General features: G+C 30.0%; 1 protein-coding gene across 9 annotated transcripts in view; it reads right to left on the bottom strand.

Annotated features, from left to right (window-relative positions):
* The window catches only part of LOC145315846 (adenylate cyclase type 1-like), an 83,024-nt gene that overhangs the window by 24,960 nt on the left and 32,897 nt on the right, over positions 1 to 25,167 (bottom strand). For 6 of the 9 annotated variants that reach the window (XM_080155964.1, XM_080155968.1, XM_080155969.1 and 3 more), the window contains exons 7-17: positions 24,485 to 24,596; positions 19,234 to 19,297; positions 18,188 to 18,251; positions 15,984 to 16,142; positions 10,963 to 11,055; positions 8,362 to 8,453; positions 7,882 to 8,024; positions 6,805 to 6,828; positions 5,397 to 5,492; positions 3,446 to 3,557; positions 1,258 to 1,316 (exon numbers count right to left, since the gene is read on the bottom strand). In XM_080155964.1, coding sequence (XP_080012090.1) covers positions 1,258 to 1,316; positions 3,446 to 3,557; positions 5,397 to 5,492; positions 6,805 to 6,828; positions 7,882 to 8,024; positions 8,362 to 8,453; positions 10,963 to 11,055; positions 15,984 to 16,142; positions 18,188 to 18,251; positions 19,234 to 19,297; positions 24,485 to 24,596 — 1,018 coding nt within the window. The remainder of the gene's footprint in view (positions 1 to 1,257; positions 1,317 to 3,445; positions 3,558 to 5,396; positions 5,493 to 6,804; positions 6,829 to 7,881; positions 8,025 to 8,361; positions 8,454 to 10,962; positions 11,056 to 15,983; positions 16,143 to 18,187; positions 18,252 to 19,233; positions 19,298 to 24,484; positions 24,597 to 25,167) is intronic. The other 3 variants (XM_080155966.1, XM_080155967.1, XM_080155972.1) reach the window with 1 other exon arrangement.

The raw sequence follows: 25,167 nt of genomic DNA, 5'->3' as shown, positions 1-25,167 counted from the left end.
CTTATAAAATAAAAGAGAATAATCTGTTAAAAAACATTTTTTGAACAAAGGTAAATTAGAATGATAAAGTCCTCCTATATTTACAAAATCCATACAATAGAGATAACAAACAAAGAAGAAGCAGAAAAAAAACTATACTCTACCGATAGGAAAAGTAAATTACCTGTACACCACATATAAAAAGAGTGAGTTACCTGTACACAACCAATAAGAAAAGTTAGTTACCTGTACAGTGTACACCACCAATAAGAAGAGTAAGTTACCTTTACTTAACCAATAGGAGTGAGTTGTGTACACAACCAATAAGAAGAGTTACCTGTACACCACCAATAAGAAGAGAGAGTTACCTGTACACCACTAATAAGAAGAGAGAGTTACCTATACACCACCAATAAGAAGAGTTAGTTACCTGTACAGTGTACACTAATAAAAAGAGAGTTACCTGTACTCCACCAATAAGAAGAGAGAGTTACCTGTACACCACCAATAAGAAGAGTGAGTTACCTGTACACAACCAATAAGAAGAGAGAGTTACCTATACACCACCAATAAGAAGAGAGAGTTACCTGTACCAGTGTACACCACCAATAAGAAAAGTGAGTTACTGTACACCACCAATAAGAAGAGAAAGTTACCTGTACACCACCAATAAGAAGAGTGAGTTACCTGTACTCCACCAATAAGAAGAGAGAGTTACCTGTACACCACCAAAAAGAAGAGTGAGTTACCTGAACACAACCAATAAGAAGAATTAGTTACCTGTACACCACCAATAAGAAGAGTGAGTTACCTGAACACAACCAATAAGAAGAGAGAGTTACCTGTACTCCACCAATAAGAAGAGTGAGTTACCTGTACACCACCAATAAGAAGAGAAAGTTACCTATAGACCACCAATAAGAAGAGTTAGTTACCTGTACAGTGTACACTAATAAAAAGAGAGTTACCTTTACTCAACCAATATATAGGAAGAGTTAGTTACCTGTACACAACCATTAAGAAGAGTTAGTTAATTGTACACCACCAATAAGAAGAGTGAGTTACCTGTACTCCACCAATAAGAAGAGAGAGTTACTATACACCACCAATAAGAAGAGAGATTACCTATACACCACCAATAAGAAAAGTTAATTACCTGTACAGTGTACACCACCAATAAGAAGAGTAAGTTTCCTATACTTAACCAATAGGAGTGAGTTGTGTACACAACCAATAAGAAGAGTTACCTGTACACCACCAATAAGAAGAGTTAGTTACCTGTACACCACCAATAAGAAGAGTGAGAACAAGAGAACACGCCAGAGAAGCGGGAAATCCTAAAATAAAATCATTCTATAAAAGAAATAATAACTAAACTAAGATTTAGTTTTTTAGGAATGATAACTTCTAGTTTTCAAAATATTTGTTTCTTTTGACATTATTTTGGAATAGATATTCTGAAGTTAAGTTGTAAAATGCTAAATATAAATGTCCAGGTACTGAAGTAAAATAAAAGTGAATTGTCATGAAACATAAAAACAACTAACTGAGTAGTTTACGTCATACTTGTCCCCTTTATATTCAAAAATAAAGTTGTAAATGTAATAATTGAAGCATAGCTTCTGCATAAAACGGATTTGTTTGTAAGATATTTAACTGCAACATGGGTGTTACCAACGTTATATTACATTTGTTTGTATAATTTTTTCCATACAAATTCTCTAATTTGCTGCTTTTTTCATTGATATTATGGTCCTTGTTTTTAATCTTAAAGTAAAAAAGTAAATTAAACATGAAATAAAAGTTTTAAAAGTTTTTTTTCCAGTGATATTGTCAAAAATGTCAGGTTTATGTTTTTAATTTGAACATTTGTTAAATTTGCTCTGAAATTTATTTCATCAGCCGAAAATTTCTACTTTAAACGCTTTCATAAAGGCAGATAAAATGATTATGTAATATGTTATTAATATTAATGTATGTTATGCATACTATATTTAATTTAAAATTATGAATTATTCATTCATACTATTTTCATTAAATTTTAACAAATTAAAAATAGAAATGATTGCATAACCCAATTCATAAATTTGCCTTATTTATAATATATTAAATAAATAAAAAATGCAATGCTTGGCAGCCGCAAATAATTGTTTTCCCCCAACAGTTTTAATAAATTTCGGGAATATTCCCCTTTTTAAAAGCGAAGCTTTTCTATAATTAGGGTCGGTCCGTCCGTACGTCCGTCCGTAACGGATAGCTTTTTTCATTAATCTAGGCATGTTAGAACTGTCCTATCGATTTCAAATTTTGCATGGTGATTCCTTTAGTAATTAGGTACGATTTAGAAAGCGTAGCAACTCTATAATCATTACCAAAATGTCCGTACGTCCATTTTAAACATGTTGATTTTTTTACTTTTTTAACAACAAATTTTTATGTGAACTAATCATCTGATTGATCTAATTTTTGGTATATTGATTCCTGAAACAACAAAGTATAATGTAATAAGCGAAGCAACTCTATAATCAAGTCCTAAAAATGTAAGTATATCCATAAACATTATCCCGAATCAAGCAGTTTTTTTCAACAAATTTACTTACAAATTTGCTTTGACCCTTATACATTTATATTATGATTATTCAGTTCTGACACTATACAAGTGTTAATGTCCGTTTGTCCTACCGTTTCAGTGCTTCACTTTTATGGATGTTGTCATCCTGGTTTTTGTTAGAAATTTATATTGAGGCAAGGGGCTAATTTTGCATTATCTTTAATGTACCTCTACTTTAGCCTTTAAAGCATTGCTCTTAAGACGGATGCTTTATAAAAGTATGTATTTAATCAACAAAGTTTAGAATTTAATCTAAAAGTTTTTATCAAATTAGATAAAGGATCTGATCAAAGTGAAACAACCAGAGAATTAATTATACGGAGTACATACAGGTGTAAAGATATAAACATAAAAATGATTAACAATAAACATTTGTTTGACCAAGGCTAAGAGTAAAAGAAGATGATTTAGCGCACCCCCCCCCCCCCCCCCCGAACACCACCCAAAAAACTTGGACATGATGCTGTGAGTATTGGTGCAAAAAATATGATGTAACAAAAAAAATTAGCCAATGAGAGGCCGTTATTGACCAATGGTAAAATTTATAGTGGACTCTCATTGGCTATTTTTTTTGTTACGTCATATTTTTTGCACCAATACTCACAGCATCCTAGGACATAACTCTCCTAAATATTTTTATATTAATTAAAAATCAAATTGGGAATTTGGGAATTGGGATGGATTAAATTATCTTCTTTTGATCTCTCCCTGTTTGTTTTTATATGATGATTGAAAAGATTTTAATTAGAACCAGTGCAGTGATAAAAAAAATTCACCTAATCCCTACCCATATCCTATATTTAAAACAATTATTTTATCTTCCATTGTCGTATGCCTGTATCCTGCCTTTCTTACCTATATCTGGATCCTCCTGATATTGTCTCTCCTTGTCGGAATCTCTGAACGCCAGAGTAAGGGAGTTGACGTGATTAGTCTTCTCTTGATCCACTGACCGAGCCTCTATAGCCTAAATACAAACAAAAATCAATAAATATTACCTATCCAATCATTTTTTAAAAAAGAAATCAATTAAGTTTAAAGATACGTAACGACTGAAAAGCAAAGCAAAGCATAGGGAAAGTTTCACCTAAGAAAAAAAAACGCGTTAATAAGTGAGTCTTTTTCACGCATTTATTTGCACTGCTAGATAACTGTGCATTATTGAGTAATAACTATTCGAGATTATTTGTAGGCTTTTTGTCGGTTTAAATTTTGTGCGAGCATAATCTATACGCTCCCCCGTTTGGCCGTTGGCAACCTTGAAAGGGAATAGATCTTTGAGATAATCGTTACCAGCAACATTTTACCGTGAACTGCACTAAATTCAAAATATCTATACTAACTTTACAATTTCCGTCTTTTCTATCAGTGTCTAATATATCTTTGTGAAATGTTTGGAAGACATAACTGAATTAAATTCATGGGTTTGTGCACATTAAATTAGATTTAGAAGCAGAGATAGCATTAAGATTTATATACGAATAGAAACTTAGAAAATTCTCTATTCTTTCACACTGAAAGATTTGAAAAGAGAATATATTAAGAATAAATATATCAAAGTATGGATCTATTTCATACATTTTAAACACCTATATACTTAAAATATAAAAATATTAGAACTTGAACATTTTATCTGTTTAAAAAACTATCTTGCCACCAGCCTTTATGCTAGACATCTCAAAATCAGATAAAAATGATTTACGAATGTAGGTTTGAAATATTTTGCTGTAGTTGTCATTGACAAAGAAAAAGTACAAAATTTGAAACAGTTCTTTTTAGGCAAGCAGAAACATTTAAGGCAAAGTGTTTTTCCTTTTTAGTATAAAAATGATATGAAATATATTTTTTGAAGGTAGAAATTAAATGGTTTTTAAAATAATGAAAGAATAAACGCAAGTTTGACTTAAGAAAAATGTTTGACACCAATGTTTATGAAATGCGCTGAATATGCCCTTTAAAGCTTCTGTCAACAATGATATTAAAAATAATGAAAAATAAGTCGTAATAAATAAATATCTGAATGAATAAAGGACAGCTACAGTAATATTAAAGGAAATAATTTTGTATGCCAGACAGAAACTTTTATAACAAACAAATATTATACAACTATACAACAAGATTTACAAACATCATACTCAGACACAGAATTTACACGCTAGGGTAGAATATAAATAGATTAAAGGTAAAGATCACACAAATTGAAAGTTATTTCCCACAGAATTGCAGTTAGCAATTGATCCTATTTTATAAAGTAGTAAGTTTTTTTTTGTCTGTAGCTTAAGATTTCGATAACTACTGAACTGATTGAGTACTTCGTTTTATAGGGATCCTGTATGGTTTTAGGCAATTTAATCTTTAAATTTTATGTTTGGTTTTAGGCTATTTTCCTAAATTCCTTACGCCTTTAAATACAGGGCTCCTAGATGCTAGTTTCGCAGCTGCTAGTATGTTATAAACACTTGAATTTTTATGACAAAATGTACTACCAGTACATTATCAGTCGCACTTCTGAATCCAACTTCTTTATAAGTTGGGCTCAGTGTGCAGGCTAGATACACTCTCAGTTATTCCAAGAAAGGGATTTATTTTGAGGCAGGGCTTTAGCAAATTCAATTTATTATTGTATTTCATAATACTCTTGATATATCATTTCCAGACGGTAAAAATAAACATTTTACTAAATTCTTAAAGTTCTTTTTTAATTAAACGGGCAGGCCTAAAAGTATAGTTTTGAAGCACATCTTTCGAATAAGAAATTTCGGCAATGAAAAATAGGACATCCAGACTTGTTAAAATTTAAACTTACGTGGCAAAGGAATCTGTTGACCCTGTTAGTTGGATGGTGCTGGGTTGAGTTTCCTGGCCTCTTTCGACGGAACTTGAACCGGTCAGAAAATTTCATCTAAATAAATATAAACATCATTAGATACTGGACACTCTTTTCGGGTATTTTTTTCTGTGCAATTGTATGATGATCTCCTTTTTTAAAATAAAAAGAAATTGGCTAATATATTGGACTTAAGTCTATTACAGCAGTTTTAGAGATTCTATGAAACACATAAAAACAATCATGTGTGTCACATAGTATTGAAATTAAAGCACAATAGCATTACCGTTAAACATTTTTTATATGCATGCTTCCACTTAATAAAACAAGGATAACAAAATCCATACAAAAGTAGAGTACAAATTCACAAAACACTAAAAAAAAGAATGAAACCAATGCGAGTAACAAAGAAGATGCTTTTAGGGCCCAGAAAACTTTTCCTTTAAAGAAATTTCAGAAAAAAAGAATAATAGAAGTCGTCAACTTATCCCCCAAGAAAGTCCATTTAGACTGGATGGATAAACAGACTGACAGACAAAATAAGTTATGAACTAGATTCTTACTAAGGGAATTATCACTAGAAATTTTAGGTTTTAAATTCTTTATCGGCAAAGCAAATCTACACGGACGGACGAACGGAAAAACGTTAAAAGTACTAAGTAAATAGCTTCGCTTCTAGCAAGATAATTGTGTAAAAATACTCTCGAATTGTAACATGACATTCTGGACTTATAAAAACTTGCACGCTTCACTCAACCTTCCCAAGAATTCTGCAGTTTTGACGGAAATAATGCAAAAACTGTTTCATTCGCTCGCAAGACATTTTAAAACTTACAGAAAATCCCTTATTTTATAGTGGAGCATATGCATGTAGTCCTTAAAAGTAAATTAACCAAAAATAAGTATAACCCTTCATCATTTAAGTCTTCTTTAAAAAAGTATAACACATTTTTTCATATGAAAAATAATTAAGTAGGGAGTAAGTTTGCTTCACTTGAAAGATAAAGGATTTTAAAAACTTACTGTTTTTCTTTTTAACAGATTATACCCAACAGATTATTAGCAATGATATCTTGGAAATTTTGCATAACAAAATATTATACAATTAGGGCTTTGTGAAAATTTAGAACACTAAAAAAATAAAACAGTATGTAAATAAAAGTAGATTACAAAGTAAAAAATCCGCCAACTTACTTTTAATCACAATTGTTCATTATTAAAAATTTTATTTTTATTTTTAATCGTTGAAAAAAATTTTAGTAGAAAAACATTTACTCGAAAAAAACATAATAAAGTCAATATTTTTACAAAAGTACAAAAAGAAAAGTAAACATAAACATAATGACAACTATACAATCTAACCAGAAATAAGAACAATATATCTTACCGGTTCCAATTCTCCATTTAGATGCTGCAAGAAAGAAAATAAAATGGGTCAGTAAATAACATAAAGTGAATTAATTCTTTTTACCATTAGAAACAGAAAAAGAGGAAACCAGGACAATTATATCCATAAGTAGCACAGCAATAACAACAATGTAGATGACAAACGAACAGTTGTAGGAGTTAAACTTTTTTAGCCATTAACATTTTTGAATTGTTAGTATAGATGAATGATTTATTGGCAAGTATATAATGAATTACAAATATCTAAATAAGTTTTAAAAATATTCGAACGATGTAACAAACGGACAGATTAGATTTATAGAATATCAGTGTTACTAATAGAAATAAAAAGGAAATAAAAATCTGGACAGAAAATGGTTTTCTTTATTAATCTTTCCATGGAAGGGAGAGTACAGTGAGAGTTAAAGTTAATCAACAACACATTCGTTCCCCCAATAATAAGATACACCGACAAACCCTTTTGGGGTAAAAACATACAATTTGTCTTCAAGTTCGTTTGTTGCACTAGTACTAAAGTGTGAAAAACACAGGAGATTTATCTAGTACGTTTGTCAATGTACTAAACAAGCACGCTAAACAATTTTACAGACTAAAAATGAAGGGAAGATTAATTTTTCATCCATTGTACCATCCTTGAATCCATGATTTCTCCACAATATCCTTTTCTAAGTGCATGAAAGGAGTACAAGAAAATATCAAAAAGAATTTTTTTCTTGATTTTTTTTCATAATCAAAATACAACACAAATTTTTCAGCTTTTTGATGATTAATATTGAAAAGTTTGTACATAATATGTTTTTAGAAAATTGAATGGTTAAAGTTTAAATTATTATTATAGTAATTTTGTAGAAAATGGTTTACTTTTTAATAAACTATAATAGAATGTTTAGATTAAATATACATAAAAAGCCTTGTTGAGCATGCCCCCCCCCCCTTTCCAAAAAAAATTATGGGGTAGGTACACCCAAAAAAGGAACAAACAAATTTGTTATCATTAAATCGAATGAGGTTGGTTTCAATTAAACTTATTTTCCTGTTGACAATCACAAAAAAATACCTTTTTAGTGGTGAGAGTTTTCTGCATCTCCACGGGTTGTTGGGTCATGTTGGAGAAGGGAACCTCCATGGAAAACTTGATTGAGTGTAAGAGCTGAACAACCAGGCTTGAGACAACCTTAAAGCTTGGCTTCCTCTTGCCACCTTAATACACATTGACAACCATTTTTAAATTAAATTAAAATAACATAATAATAAAAGTTAAATTTCCTTTCAGTACAAAGAATTATACCAAACTTTATTTTAAATTAGTATTTTAGTGTTTTGGTGATTTCTCTTGAGAGGGTGGTGGTGTCCTTCCTAAAATAGTAACAAACCTTCCAAAGACCAAAGAAAAGCTATATTGTATAAACGGAGAACTGTATCGATTCAGCGGTTGCGGCTGTCTTTGGTACGGATAGACAGACAGACAAATATTCTATTACTTTTATCTAAGTATTAGTCTAAGAGCTGCACAATCACTACTAAAACTACTACTTACCAACAGTATTAAAAACATTGAGAGTGTTGAATAGAAAAGGTTTTCTTCTGTTGGCTGGAGCAATTATCAGATATGTGTTGATATTGTTCTCTCTAAAAAAAAATAAAAATCTTTAATGAAAACACATAAAATATCTTAATGTTTTGTCTTTCATTTCCCTTTTTCCTTTTTCTCGCTAGATTTCTATCCTAATATTGTAAAACTAGAATGATATCGAACAAAAAAGCAGAGCTAAACTGGTTAAACAACACCTATCTATTCCTTTCAAAATAGAGAAATAGTTAAGAATAGCATCGTATTATGGACATTATCCGATCCGCGGATTGTAAAATAAATAATTAAAAGTTTAATTCAAATTTTGTAGTATTAACATTGTGATTTCTATGGTATAATACTTAACAAGGATGACAACATAAATAAAAGGGAAGCTCTAAATTCAGACGGAAGGACAGACGAACATCAACACTTTTGTAACTTCGTAAGAAAGTGTACAGATGTATAATTTTAAAAATATTTTTTTTTGAAGTCTAAAAGATATTGTAAAATTTAATAATAGATTTAAGTAGACTGACGTACAGACCCTTATTAAGAAAAGCTACGCTGATAACAAGTTGAACAACCTCTGCTCTCCTACTCGTGTGTTGAATAAAGCATCCTTTATCTGTATAAAGAAGAATATCAACATTTATTTGTAAAATTTCCTCATTCAATTTACTAGTGGGGTAATCTTATTTCCTAGTTCACAACAGAGCAATGTAAACATATTTATAGTGTAATCATTGGGCCACATTTTTATATTTATCTTTCAATTTAGGATATATTTTAAAGGGGGATGGTTTTTTTGTCTCTAGCTTAAGATTTCTATAACTACTGAACCGATTGAGTTCTCCATTTTATGGAAGCTTTTAATAGGTCCCTGGATGGTGTAGGCTATTTAATTTTTATATCTAAGTTTGGTTTTATACTATTGTCCTACTTTTCTTACTCCTTCGAATACAGATCTGCTAGATGCTAGGAGCGCAACGCCAGTATTTTATATTAAGCTTTTAAAATACATTTGATTTTTCGCGAGGGGCTGAATTTCAGATAAATTTAATTCCATGTTATCGTTTAGGAATTTTAATTAATATTTCAATTTAATATTCAAAACCTTGTAATTTTTGGCCTCACAAAAACTTTAAAACCTATCAAAGATGCCTTGAAAATGCAGACCTCTTAAAAGACCTTAATAGTCAGAAAACGTAATCATTTAATTACAAAAAGTAGTATTAGAACTATAATGACTAACAAAATTAGACTCAAAATGGCGTGAACCAGGCAGAGAGGACAGCTAAGTAAATTTAATTAAAATCTTTTATTTTTAAGGCAATTTTCTTAAAATCTATAAAAGCAAACAGATTTTTGCACGACCATCAATTGAAGTTTTAAAAATTATACAAAAAGTTTTGCTAAGACTAAGAAAAGTAATAATATAGGTGACAAAAAAGGTAAATAATAATAATAATTATAAGGATGGTGCACACATTCATTGCAATATATTAGTGCACAAATGGTTGTGCACATTACACACACACACACACACACTCACATACACACACACACATACACACACACACACATACACACACACACACACACACACATACACATATTACCTGTGCTTAGTTTCAAAATGATAGGTATTAATAGCTACACAAGATGCTACTAATATCAAACCTTACAATATTTATTTTGCACATTTAATAACACTAAACAACAAAATGGCCATATACTATTTATAGTTTTAGTTTTTTCCTTTTTTTTCGTTTTTTTTTTGAGAAAATATACAAGTTCTATAAACCATCGAACCCTTTTTTTACATGTCCATCATATATTAAACATACATAAACTCATATGTTTACATAGGTTACTGAACTCTGCCAAATAGTTTGCAAACCACAGCTGCATTTACTTTATTATTCATACCAATTTTTCATCATTTTGTTCAGATTGCGTTTAACTTTTTATACATTATTTCATTTTCTTCTGTTTTCTTTTATTTTCTAGTAGAACTAAGTTGTATATTATTCCAAACAAATCATCTCTATATTATCTTTAAAACTGTATAATCTTCATGTGCGGGTTGACTGGTTAATTGTTCCTTTCACCATCATTGGTCATTTGTATTGTATGACGTCAATTTTTTGGCATTATAAAGAGCTTCCCTCAATCACCTTTTCATTAACTTGCAGTGTGACCTAACTCAATTAACACCTTCAAACAACCAATCCTCAGTTTGACGAACCAAAAGTTTAACAAATTGTGTTAAACATCTGGCCAAACAACATTACATATTTTTTAAATTCCTTTATTGTAAATCGTAACCCGTTACCATCTTGGATGCTGTGAGAATTGGTGCAAAAAATATGACGTAACAAAAAAAATTAGCCAATGAGAGGCCACTATAAATTTTACCATTGGTCAATAACTCACAGCATCCCATCTTGAACAGCATCCGTTTTAAAATCTTAAGTAGCAAGCAGAATGAAGACTTATATATCAAAAAAATAGAGACAAAAAAAAACTTAAGATTTAAATGGTAGTTAATAATTAAAGTCTTACTTGAGATATTGGTTTCTGGTATGACCAAGTCCCGGCTCCACTTCATATTCACCATTCAGATGTTCCAAGCTGGCCTCTGTCACATGAACTCGTCTAAATATAATGTTCATCAGAAAAAAATTAATTTGCAAAGGAAGCATGTTATTGGTCCTAGGAAGGTTTATTTAAAGGGAGAGTATCTTAACACTCCCCTGAGATATAGCCACAGAAATATAACACACACCTCCACCCAATTTTTGTTTTATTTTTCGTTTTTATAGCTAAATTTGAAAGTTGAGAGTTGATATCTCTCCCCCCCCCCCCCTTACCTCAAGTGTCCTAAAGGCCTCATGGGCGTAACCGCCAGTATGTTAAACGTTAAACATAATGAAGAATTATTTCCGCCTAAAATTAACTTCGATATTAATTACGGATTGCCGATTTAGAGTTAACGACTGAAATTTTAAAAAAGTTTCCTAATACACATATGGCATTTAGTATCCTTGTTAAAGATCATGTATTAGTTGCTAATTTACAATCAACAAGATTCTTATGAATAATGAAAAGTAGGTTAATTAAATATATCCATTAATGTACATAAAAAATGCATATTTAACATTTATACGCCCACAACACTTCTCTATAAACATTTAGTATGGGTATTGGTGATGTGAAAAAATATTCAGTTTTGTTTAAAGAAAATTTAAAATACTTTTTATGTGTTTCCAGTCATTCGAATAATATTCCCTAGGGGCCTCTAGGGGCACTTAAGGGAAGGGGCTGTTGGTATTAGTGATGGAAATCCGTCGAATTTTTAGGCCGGATTCGGATTCCGGATTCTTAAAGAATCCGTCAAAAAAAGTGGCGGATTCCTGCGGATTCCGGATTCTTATTTTTGGCGGATTCCGGATTCGGATTCCGGATTCTAGCAATATTTTAAAAGGATTTTTTTTTAAATTCAAAAAATTAAGTGCTACATATGTCCTAAAAATCAATGTTCACTTCCGAGAATCGAACCAGATTTTAAAAGATATTATATACCTATAATGATGAAAATCTTTGCCTTCAAAGACGAGGAGGTTGAAAGAAAAAACGCAAGACGCTAATTTTAGCCGACCAAATAAGAATCCGGAATCCGCTATTAAAAAACGGATTCCGGATCCGGATTCCAAAATTAGCCAAAAATTGGGCGGATTCCGGATACAGATTGCCATCCCTAGTTGGTATAAATCGACACCCCACTACACATTTTATAGGTATGCCTTATCTTGGCAGATAGGTTGTTCTCTAATCCAAAATAGTTATAAACCGTCCCTGAACCTATGAGAAGCTGAACTTAGATTCAGTGTTAAAATCCCCCAACCCCCCCCCCCCCCCAATAATTTTTTTAGCTTTAAAAACAAGTATAAGGTTTATTTGGACCCCCATTGCTGAAAGGTATTCTTTTTATCTAAAATTCTAAAACATTCTAAGCCTTGGGGGACAAAATGGAATATCTATCTATACAGATATTGGGTTTGTAAAACTAGAGCGGATTTATACATCGTTGCAGAATCACTCCACGAACTCATTCCATTTAATTCCCACAGATTTTTTTAAAAATTTAAAAAGTTAATATTGTTAAGCTTTTATTTTGCTCTATTTCTTTTGCAGGCCTAATTGCAGTCGCAGGCCCGGATGTGCTCTTCAAACGGCAAAACATAAAAATCCAAAGCTGCAGACTGTAAGAGCTATATTTTGACATCATACAATGCTAGAAGATTTTTGTGTACATTTTGGAAATTTTACTCTTCACTGTTATGGTAGTCTTAGGTATAAAAATATATCAATATATGTTGCGTTTGTGCATTCTCTTCAGTACATGTAACACATTATCAAATCATAAGAACCGCAGGTGTAATTACAGCAGCAAAGACTGTCCGTATCTTCGTAACGCTAAGGGGGGGGGGGGTTGATTTTCTCAGCTGATATTAAAGATAGACGAATGAGTTATTTTTCTTTTCAAGATACCTTATACCAATGAACATTCAGAATGCAATTTACTTTGTCCGTCGGTCTGTCTGTCAGTGAAAAAAATAATAACAAGTTAGAAAGATTTCGGGATTTTTTTCTCCAAATAAATTTATTTTTAATTACTGTGTCCGAATTTCCATCCCTAGTTTACTTCATATTTAATTTCTATTGTGCTTTGTATGTAAATAATAATCGATGTTATTTTGTTATAGTTTGTGGAAGTAAAAACCCACCTATATTGAGACGAGAATATGAGCAACAGCAAACTTTTATTCCAATATTTGATTCTTTATACACAAACAAATATATTTTATATTCCAACTTTTATATCATAAATATATCTAGATGAATACTCTCGAAATTCACCAAAAGGAAAACGGTGAAGGGAATTTTATTGATTAGAAAGAGTACAGACTCGTATTATTGCAATGAATCGTATGTAACTTTAAATAAACTTAAGGATTCGTCTGCTTGGAATACCTTTTTAAGTTTGACGGATTTGGCGTCATATTGGTCTTCTAGATCTTCTACATATATCTATTTTTATTTCAAGAAGGATAGTTGTGTTCAATTAAAGGTCCCGACTCTTAGCATTTAAATAGAGTATAAATGATATCATGACATCTTAATAGAACACAAAGAAATTAAAACAAAGAAATGTTTGTTTAAATATGATAATATTTACCTCAAATTTCAGCTCTAAGTGACATTCCTTTATAATGTAGTCATTTCATTTAAAAGTAAGGCAGTGTAATATTTTAAATAGGAAAATTAACATGGATCCTTATTGCAATTGATAAAGCAGCTATGACGGGCAAATAGTAACTTATGAAAAAGAGAGGAAACCTACATATGATAATTTTGTTTGCTAATTTGAGTTTAGAATAATAATTTTTTTAAATTAGTCATGTACCTATTTAATCTGAATATAAATTTACTATTAATAGAAGATGTCAACAAATACAGAAGACAGTAGACCCTATAGCGTCAATACAATAGAGACGCTAAAAATCACTACATCATTTTTAAAAGACAATATTTTTATTCCACCTACGGCTTTCTGCTTTTAAAATGCGTTAATAAGAAAGCTTTCATACTAAGAGTAAGGTTATTTGCTTTATAAGGTTTGGGGTTCAAGAAAAAATTGTAAAGGGTTAATATATGTAGACTAAATGGCATTAAAAGAATTATAGATTATCGTTGTAATTTGAAAATAAGCATATCTGTTACATTAATGAAATTGTCAAAGTCTTCTGTATTGTACACAATATCTGTCATTCTATAATTCAAAGGGAATTATTTGGAAATTGGATCCTACAGAGATATGCAATTTTATCATTTTAGTCTAAATATTAGGCTACAAATAAAGAATATTACAACATCATAAATTAATTTTAAATACTTATTTTTTTTCCAGTTTGGCTTCAAAACCGATTAGTAGGTATTATCCACTGAAATCTGATTTTTTTTCATTTTGTTATCCGCGGAATGCTGTCATAATAAGATGCAATAAATAACTATTTTGCTTCTTATAACAAGCATAAACTAATATTTTTTACTTTTTACGATTATTTTCGAAAACCATTTTGTATGACAGAAAAAAACTCAATAAAATAGCAAATTATTAAATACTTAAATATTTTGTAACAAAAATACTGGCAAATATCAAGTTTTATCTTCAAAAATTCATAAAGAACAATAAAATGTAAATTTTGGAAGTGTAGCAAAAATAAAGATAAAAAGATTAAGATATGATGAGCAGATTTGTTGCACCCTTTCAGAAGTTACCAAAGTTTGATTGCTTTGTTTTATCAAAAAAAATGTTTCAAGTTTGTGTGTAAAGGATTACAAAAGAGGAGTTCAATCACTTCCGCATATGTGTATCATTTTTTAAAATTAACAAAACCTTTGTAATTATATGGTGCATTCTGTAATTATTCCTGCTTGGCGAATTAAAGCGAGGATTGATAACCCACAGCCCAACCCAAAATCCCAAACCCGGTTAGTAGGTTATAAAAACCCAGTGGTTTTTTGGGGGGGTTTTATTCTGCATTAAGTTGGTAGTAAATGAAAATGGATTCCTACAAAATTTCTTATATTTAGATGAATATTTTCTTCTTACTTTTATCATAACACCAAAAAGTTAGTTTTTATCGATATAGATATAGTTTATTTTAAAGCCTATTATTTAACATTTCTAATGAACCCACCAAAAAACCTGGATTTTAATGAAAAAAGAGGTTTTTAACAACCCTGATTGAGACAAATATATAACACTGTGCGGAAGTGAGGGCAAATATATAAAAAAAACCTATGTATTGTACCTGCACTATCTAATTCTATGAAAAGGAAAATGCATTTATTTAAAAAGGGGATAGTAATTAATCGCATCGTATTATAGACAGATTTCCGTGGATATTCAGATTATAAGATTAAAACATGTTTGTTATCCCGAGAGGCCGAAGGCCCGTGCTAACAAACTGGTATTAATTTATGATTTCTATTTCAATATTTGTTCAAAATTGTCTGGAATACGATGCTAAACATATTTTTCAGTTTGACTGAGAACCGGTTTTAATCTAGCCGATTATAATCGAAAGCCATACTGGATAGTTAGGGATTCTAATCTTTATATAATGTAAGAAATGATATTAAGATTACGGATGATGTTTTCTGTCTTATATATAATTTGATTATCAGTCATGTTAATTTATAATTTTTTCTTTTTCTTTCCCACCCACATTTGTTTTAAATTTTCCGCTTTAAGAAAAGAAAATTTATTTCCTGAATTTCCTTAAATCGGATAGGTACACCTTTTTACATACAAAATGGGTTTACCCATCTTCAACAAAGGTTAATCTATCCAGGTAAAAGATAAGCATATCTATATTATATGTGACTACTCTCCAAAAAAAAAACTATATGTTACAATGCGATAAATATAGATTTAATATCTTAACCTCGTAAATCAGGGACGTACATAAAAACCATAGTTAAAAAGTAGCTTTCGCTACAAAATATAAAATTACCCAGGTACACCGCCAGCCTCCATGTTATTAGCCAGAGTGACGTCATTGCTCCAGACATCATACTGCCACTTCCTGAGCCCCAGGACTCCGCAGAGGACCCTGCCAGTATGGAGACCAACCCTCATATTCAGATCAACCTCAGTAGCCTCAACTACAGACCTACAATAATATTTCGTTGTAATCTATTAATCTTTAACGAAAACGATAATGCTGCAATTGTTTTCTCTTAGCCAATGGGAGGTGAAAATCTACACGTACTCATAAAAATGTAAAGATTTAAGTATCTTGCAATCTATAATACAAAGTAGAACGATGTCTGTCTGTCCGTCTGTCTGTCTGTCTGTCCGTCCGTCTATCTGTCTGTCCGTCCGTCCCTTAAGATCTCGGTAACCACTGAACCGATCGGATTCTACTCTTCAGGGAATATACCTACTGGTCCTGTGGTGGTTTTAGGCTATTTTCTTGGGGGGTGGGACACACCCAACCACAACCCCCTAAAAAGCAAAAAATCCCCCCCATTTTTTTTTGTAGGGGATTTCCTTGGTCCTTTTACGTATTTCGCCCAAATTCTTTTTTTATCACCTCTTTGGGCAAAGCCTAGGGGCGAAGCCGCTAGTTGTTTTAAAAAGGAAAAGAGACAAGAAAAAATCACCCAGGGCCCTGTGATTAGCAAACCCATCAATATATTTTATCCTTCCAGTCATCATACTTTTCAAAGTACACATTTTTTTAATGTATTCCAAAACACGTGCATATATTTGTCCTTGCTATTCATCTTGCATTACTTTTTTTTCAAGCAAAGCTTTTTTTGTTTAAACAACTCTAAACACATTTTGTACTTTGCCAATTTTTCCTTCTGAAACTTGTTGTAAAGTAATTTGTTGTGAGCATGCGAAACTTTAGCATTTATTTGCATAACCTGTGAAAAGTGTGGGTGTACTGTACATATTTATAATTTAACTTCATTACAAAGTGCGTTGTAACCAGGTATGGACCAGTTCCTGTATTTAAAAAGTCATGGTCGGCTGTTCAGCACAAAAAAAGTGATATTACAACCAACTCTTTGATTATCTTATCTTTATCTGCTTGTCCTAACTGTACTAGGTGATGAGCTGTGCATTCTTCTGATAATCCTTTTTTTTTACGTAAGGCGCCATTCATGGCAACAGTAATATTAAATATCTAAATTTCACGGAAATGGCTTCTGTTTTTAAACACATGTTTTGAGATGATATTATTTTGCAACTGTATCCATATTTTTGCAAACATCGAAAATTGGCACATGCTTCTGTGTTTCCATGTTTCTCCTTATCTTTTACAAAACAATAATAGTTTGTTGGCTAGGTGGGAAGATTGAGCCTGACAAAAACAAGTGTTAAGATTTTGGCTGCTGACAAATACTTACACAATACCTTAATACTAATCTTTCAACTCTTCTCAAATATCTTAAATTTAGAAGACAGGGAAGGGAAATTTCTGCCTTTTGTAGAAAAATATGTAAGGGTTAGGGTTTTGGAATAGCAAAATATTTTTTTTAAATCCATTGTTCTTTTCCTATTATTTTTTAATGAAATCTTCTAATTTTTAACATGTACAAAACGGCCTGCTTAATTGCTTCAAGATCCATGTCAGATCTATATAGGAAATAAATGTCTATAAACGAGCTCAAGTTTTCCAAGGAATATTTGTTTAAAACTCATAGTGCTCCATTAATCCATAATAAACTCTCATTGCCCAGAACGATAAGACCCATTATTTTACTTTATTAAAATTAAATTCCTTTTTTAAATTTCATGTTGCTATTTACCTTATATTGATGTATTTAATTTCTAATCATAAAAAAGAAAATTTAAATTTATAATATAATAAATTTAAGAAAACTCTATTTTAAAAGAATTCGATTGTGGCGACACTTTGTGTGTTCAAATATTAAACTAAAATTATAATCATCATCATTAACCCTTTGGTGATGGTAATGTAAAGAAAAAAATATAATTTAAAAAATCTTTTTAAAATCATTTAGATTATTAAATATTTACTTTCTTTTAGATAGTAATGCCGGGTGAGGAAAATAGATTTATTGAGAAATAGATATGCATATAGAAAACTAGCCAATAGGGAGATAATTATATCGAGCCAACTCTAGTCACTTATATATTTAGAACTATTTTAACAAACTCGCCTGTAGTAAATAAATAGTATACCTTATAGCATCAATCATGTCTAATCCCATTTCCACAGCATTCTTCGCGTGCTCAGAACTCGGCTCTAAATCAAGTTTTTAATGTTCAGATCATTTTTTAAAGTTTTAATAAATGATCCATTGTTGCCATTTAATTCAAATTTGGTGGCGGTTTTCCACCCTTTATAAGGATAAATATTTTTTATATAGTTCATTTTATTATTATATTTTTTTTTTATTGAGAAAGGTCAAGATTTTATATGAAAATCTAAATGAAGGCTTTTTTTGGATTAAAGGCCAGGGAGGGAGGGGACGTTGGTATGTAAATTACACTGGTGCCCAAAGTTTCCTATACGTTATCGAAATGTGATTGGTTGGTTCCAAGTAAAACTTTTTAACCATTATTGTCCAATACTCCATTCCTTAAAGTCCCAGTTAAAGGTCGATTTGGATATTTTACAACAAAAAAATATAAATATGAAACTTTTGTCCCATAAGTTTCCTGTAAAAAAAAAGAGCTAAACAGGATTTGTATAAAGCTTGATAATAATATTAATATATATAATACTCTTGATCTCTTGTTATAGTAACCAGATAATCGTCACTTAATCCCCCCTCTATAGTTTACATTATTATATTACAGTTTATCCTTTCATCACAATTAGGAATTAATATCATTTAAATGAACCCTCAACATAGTCATAGATTTATTATTCTAGATAACCAATGAGACTCAATAATCCGTCAGTCTAGCAGACACTTTTTGTTTATATGTATTCGTCTCATAAGATTATATCACGTAAGACAAGCGACAAAATTTTCGGACAAGCAAATTTCCACAAGCTAAAAAATTAGGATCATAGAAAGAAAACGAAGTAGCGGGTTTCGACGTATTTTCTTTTCAAAGTAGCTTTTGAGAGGTTATTTTAGGTTAGGTTAGATAAATGTTAATGATTGCCCTTCAGGGTTATAGCCCCCCGCAGGGGCTAGAAATCGGAGAAAAGCTACTGTGCAAATACGACAAAACCCGATACTTCGTTTCTTTTCATGATCCAAAAATTATATTACCTGGCAATCCAGCAACACAATAATAACAATCTCCAAGAATCTTGATTCTCAAACAATGATTCTCCTAAACAATAAATAGATATATGAATAAGCAGGGATATGGGGATAGGACGATGGGAGATTAATCTATCCATTTTGACTTTCACCCAAATCGAAAAATTATTATACAACAGTTTGACAATCTTTTTTTTTGAGATTGGGGGAAAGTGTATTTTTCTTTCATTGACCTCTTCCCACTGCGAATTTTAAAAGAAAAAAAGTTGACCCTCAAAATTTCACCTTAAAGTGATACTTTTCTAATAGTTTATAGTCCACTAACTCGTAAGCAGTAAGAATTCAAATCCATTAAGTTCCTTCTAACGAGATATTGGCAACTTTTTGCACACATTTTCGCAAACGGCAATTATTTCCTTTATTTGAAGTTTTGGATAATAACATTTTCATAAAAGTTTTCAGTAATAATCATTTAAGATCCTTGTTGAGAAAAAATAACTGAAAAAATGTGTTTCCATGCAAAATAAGCTTAAAATCTAATGATTTTAAATTTTTGCGATTTAATGGTAAAAAAGAATATTTTTTTGCTTTTTGATAGCCTGAATATGTTTAATTTTGTTTTTTATATAATCTATTCTTTGAAAAGACATGCATATTCTTGCAGATTTTAAAAAAAAATTAAAAAATCAAAAATCGAAATTAATCAAAATTTATCTATAGCCTTTGAAAAATACTTTTGATAATTTTAACCTATATAATCAATAAAATCAATGAAAAATAAAAAAGTTTTATAAAACAAACTTTTGGAAAAGGTTTAAGATAACTTCATAAAATTAGCATTTAAGTAGGATATTTTTCTTGTCTATTTTAAAAATGCAAATTAAACATAGTTAACGAATATTTAATTAGCAAGAATAGTAATAAAATATTTCAATAACTACTTAAACCTTTTTGTGGCTATGTTATTTATTTAAACAGAAAATCTATTTTGTCAGAATTATAAAAATAATGAAATATTTTCAAACAAGCTTGCAAAATAAACGTAATTTTATCAAACTTCCTCACAGTTTTTAGAAGATATTGTTGTAAAATATTAATTATTAAAATAAAATCTTTAATTTACAATGTTTAAAACACCTAAAAGTAAATTCTAAGCAAAATTAGATTTATTCTCTAGATTTAGAGTAGTTGCGCTACTTAAAAAAACATCTAGTATTGAAACCTACAGCTGATCAAAAATCAATAGTCATAAATTGGTGGTTTACAGATATCTAAACATATATAATAATATATACACCTTACAGATTTATTTTTAAGATGGAATGTAAAGTATATTATACGAGCTGTCATTTAGTCAAATTTTAAACAAAATAATTTTCATTAATTCATTAACAAAAAATAATGTTATAAATTTAAACTCACAAAGAGACTATTGTGTATTTTAATATTATGTTCTTTCTGCAATCTGATTCAAAACAAACTTTTTCTCTCATTCAAGTCAGGGATGAGTTTAGTACCAAAAAAAATAGAACAAGTTGAAATACTTTTGATTTAATTTGATATTATTGTATAATATTTCTTTTATATATAATTTAAGAAATATATTTATAAAATATTTACCTGTCATAAAGACGACATATAAAAACAACATCCTTATAAGGAAATTAAAATCTATTTTCAAAATTTTCAAATTCATTTTATGCTTAAGAAGGGACGAGAAGGAATTGAAATTCAACATTAACTTGTTATTTTGCTTGTATATTTATCATATTTGTTTACAGTTTATTGGTAAAGTTTGGTAATACTTTATTTCGAGTCTATGCCATTGTGAATTCCCAGAAACTTGATAACAAGAAGTGAAAAAGGGGACTCTGCAACTTTTTAAAAGACCTTAAAAAAATTAATAAATTGTGAATATTCTTTCTGTTTGACTTTTTTTCTGAAAAAATAATATTGTTTTCTGAATGATTATTTTTATTGTTGTTTGTGTATATAAATAATGTTAACCATACAATACAAGTATTTACATTTGTTCATTAAGTTCCATACAACATAAACCTTACAAAGATAAGCATTCATATACTTCAGACAGTTAGGAACACGGAACCAAGCCTTACAAAGTAATAATAATATATCTATCTATTATATCAAAAATGACTCAAATAAAATTGTGCAAATAAACCAATTAATTATTTGGCCGGATCTAATCGCTAACATCCAAAAATTAATTACTATTCAATTATTTTCTAAACATGTTATTTTAACAAATACTACTAGCCCAAATATTTTTAAAAGCGAAGCTTTTCTATAATTATGGTCGGTCCGTCCGTACGTCCGTAACGGATAGCTTTTTTCGTTTATTTAAGCATGTTAGAATTGTCCTATCGATTTCAAACTTTGCATGGTGATTCCTGTAGAAGTTAGGTACGAGTTAGATAGCGTAGCAACTCTATAATCATTACCAGAATGTCCGTACGTCCATTTTAAACATGTTGATTTTTTTTTACATTTTTAACAACAAATTTGTATGTGACCTAATTATCCGATTGGTCTGATTTTTGGTATACTGATTCCTGAGACAACAAAGTACAATATTATAAACTAAGCAACTCTATAATCAAGTCAAAAAAATGTAAGTATGTCCAAAAACAAGTGTTAATGTCCGTTTGTCCTACCGTTTTAGAGCTTCACTTTTATGGATGTTATCATCCTTGTTTTGTCATTGAATTGTTTCATAATTTTGTCCTCCTTCGAAAAATAAATAAACAACAATTTATAATTTACATAACGTTGTAAAGTTGTCACACTTGGTTTCATGTTCTTAGTTGGGACATATTCGATATTCTTAGAATATTGATGAACTAAAGGAAATGTTTCTTTAATATAGGTTAGGTGCTGGCATGACCAAACTATTACGTTAAACAAGGACAATTTTAGACCAAATAATGTTCATAAAAAAGTATCATTTAAAATAATATAGATGATTTTTATTTACTATAGCTGTATATTTTCCATAAATTTTACTTAGCCTTGCAATGAAAGATTTAACGAAAAAGATGTTTTATTCAAATTATTTGCTGATATTTTTATTGAATATTTAGAATACACTAAAAATGTTCTTGACCTAAATAAATATGCAACACCTCTCTGTTTTAAACAATAATATTTCATGGACTTTAAACTTGCATACATTTTTTAGATCAAGTTGAAAATATAAGCAAATTTATAGACAGCTAGTGGCCAAACTGCTAAAAAATATAACATTCGGTCGTATATTAGAATAATAAAAACCCTATAATGTAAAGGGAGCCCCAGACTAGAGAAAATTCGCGCCAAATAGTTTTTTAGTGCTTCTGAGATCCCCGGGCATTATTGAAAATATCGGTTATCTAAATGCTTTCTATGTCGATTTACGTGGCTAGACTGTGTATTCAGCCGTTTGGTAGCTAGTATCCTACAAAGTTGTAAAAAAAACATCTCTCATTGTCCAAAGGGCTTTCTTCATATTTTCGACATGGTCTAGTTTTTTTTATACATCAAACTGTCAAGTTATGCTGCTTGCGAATTATTAATATTTTTTGAAGATTAATAAAGATTACTTTCTTGATTTTCCAGCTTAAAATTCTGAGAACAAAATATTTGCTAAACCAGGATAACACAATCCATTAAGGAAGATTTTAATGAACAGTTTTTTTAAGAAAACTGTTTTGAAAGATTTTTTGACCCACTTGGAAGTTTGATTTGATTTTAAAAATACTAATATATTCAATATTTCTGCATTTAAAATCTGAATATAATAAATCTCACGAAATTTATTTAATTTAAGAGATCTTGACTGATACACAAATCAACATTGACTGAATAAGTAGTAAACACATTTTCTCGTATTTATTCGAATCCGGTGGATAGGAACCGGTTCTCATCCATACGAAAAAACTATGTCTAGCATCGTATTATATCCAGCTTTCTACGAATATAGAAATGTACAATCATAAGATTAAAACCAGTTTTTTTAGCCATTGCCTTCGGCACCTCGGGGCTAAAAAAACTAGTTTTAATCTCATAATTGTACTTTCTATATCCGCGGAAAGCCGTTTATAATACGATGCGAGAAATAACTAGTAAATGTCAGGTAAAGAAAGGCATATATAATTACAATACTAACATTGCAAGAACGAAAAACGTATTGATTTTATACTAGTTTTGGTAAAGTTTAAAGTTCAAAACAATCTACATGTTTAAATCAATAACTAAAGTCATAGTCGTATTAATAATGCTAATGTCTAATGTTTGACTTAAATATGTAGCTAGTTGCAGAGTAGTTACTATACCAAAAATGAAATATAAAAGAACAAACAGAGAGAATACAATGTTAAATTTTGGGTCACATACAATCTTGATTCATCTTACAAAAATTAATTTGACAAAATATAGAACTGAAACATAATTTTGTACAAAAATATTGATCTATTTAATTAAATATACAATCTTACTTTGAAAACAAATGAACCAATTACAACTAATGTTATGTGACAGAGGATTCATCAAAATAATTTATTCAGGCTCTAACAAGAATATACAGGGTGTCCCAAAAACAAAAATTATAGATATTTTATTCACCTCAAAAATAAGGCCGTTTTGATACGTGCAAGGTTTTAGAGTTACAAAAAAGGACATAGCATAGATTTAAGTATTCTTATTGCGAAAAGGAGCGTACATTTTTTTCATATTCTCTTTGGAACCTAATTTGTCTTTTGAAACTGGAAAACGCAGCATTATTAAAGACAAATATTCATCTTATTAATCATAGTGTCACCTAGCAATATATCTAAAATCATCAGAGGATCCAAACAGTACCCCCTCTCACTTGTTTTTATAAATTTGGAGTAAAAAATTGTGGTTTGTTGTCAGGAATCCGAATAGGTATATTCCACAAATACAAAAAAAAATATATAGTGGTCAAATGAAAAGGTCGTTATTACTGATAAAAAGACTACCAAAAAATAGCTGAAATCACGAAGCATAACATATATTTTCTCTCTTTTTTGATGCTTTATATATTTACTACAATAATGTTCTGAATTCGGTTAGGTAATTTTAATCCATTAGTCGATTTCTTCAAGCCATTTTTTTTATTAAACCACGGCAAAAGAAAATCTGAGAAAAAGAGTCAGATATCCATTACTAAATTTTGATGCTTGGGAATATATTTTGTACAGTAATGTGTAAAAAATCCAAACTGAATAAAATTACTTACATTTGCGAGCTGGTCAAATCTTCCAAAGAGTTCATTGAGCAACCTGACCAGATCCTGGGCTGAGCACTGAGACGAAAGGGTTGTGAAACCAACAATGTCGGCAAACAAAATACTAAAATAAAATAATTTTCAAAACATGATTATTATTAGTAAAATATAAATTATTTTTGCAACGAAGCTACTTCATAACATGTTACTATTCCTGGATATTCTAAAATATTATCAGCTTGTCGTTGTTAAGCTACTTTTAGTTTCAATAAATTAGTGGTAAGTTATGTGTGTCGTCATTTCCTACCAGCAGCAGCAAAGCTGAATGTATATTTCTTATTTAATTTTCATTAGAAAAAAAGAAATAATTAGGTTGGAGCAAAATGATAAAACCACGAAGCATACATAATTAGCCATTTATAAAACCATTGTGCCATTTCTAGAACTTGCAATCATTTTCACTTTCTCTAGTATTTAACAAGAATAATTATATTATAAAAGGCATTATATATTCTTTTTGTAAAATTAATTCATGCTAAAAAAAGTATAGTATTTACTTCACCACGTTAAGCTGCGGTAAAATCAATCTGAGTTCATATGAATGTCAAGAGAATAATATAAAAGTATAATGTATATATTATAATTTGAGTTTTAATAATTTACTAACAATTTTCATGTATTTAAAGATCATTTTA

The sequence above is a fragment of the Acartia tonsa genome, chromosome 4 (genome assembly GCF_053477335.1).
Source record: "Acartia tonsa isolate MP-2025a chromosome 4, ASM5347733v1, whole genome shotgun sequence".
NCBI lineage: Eukaryota > Metazoa > Arthropoda > Copepoda > Calanoida > Acartiidae > Acartia > Acartia tonsa.
This window is presented reverse-complemented; position numbering and strand designations above follow the sequence as displayed.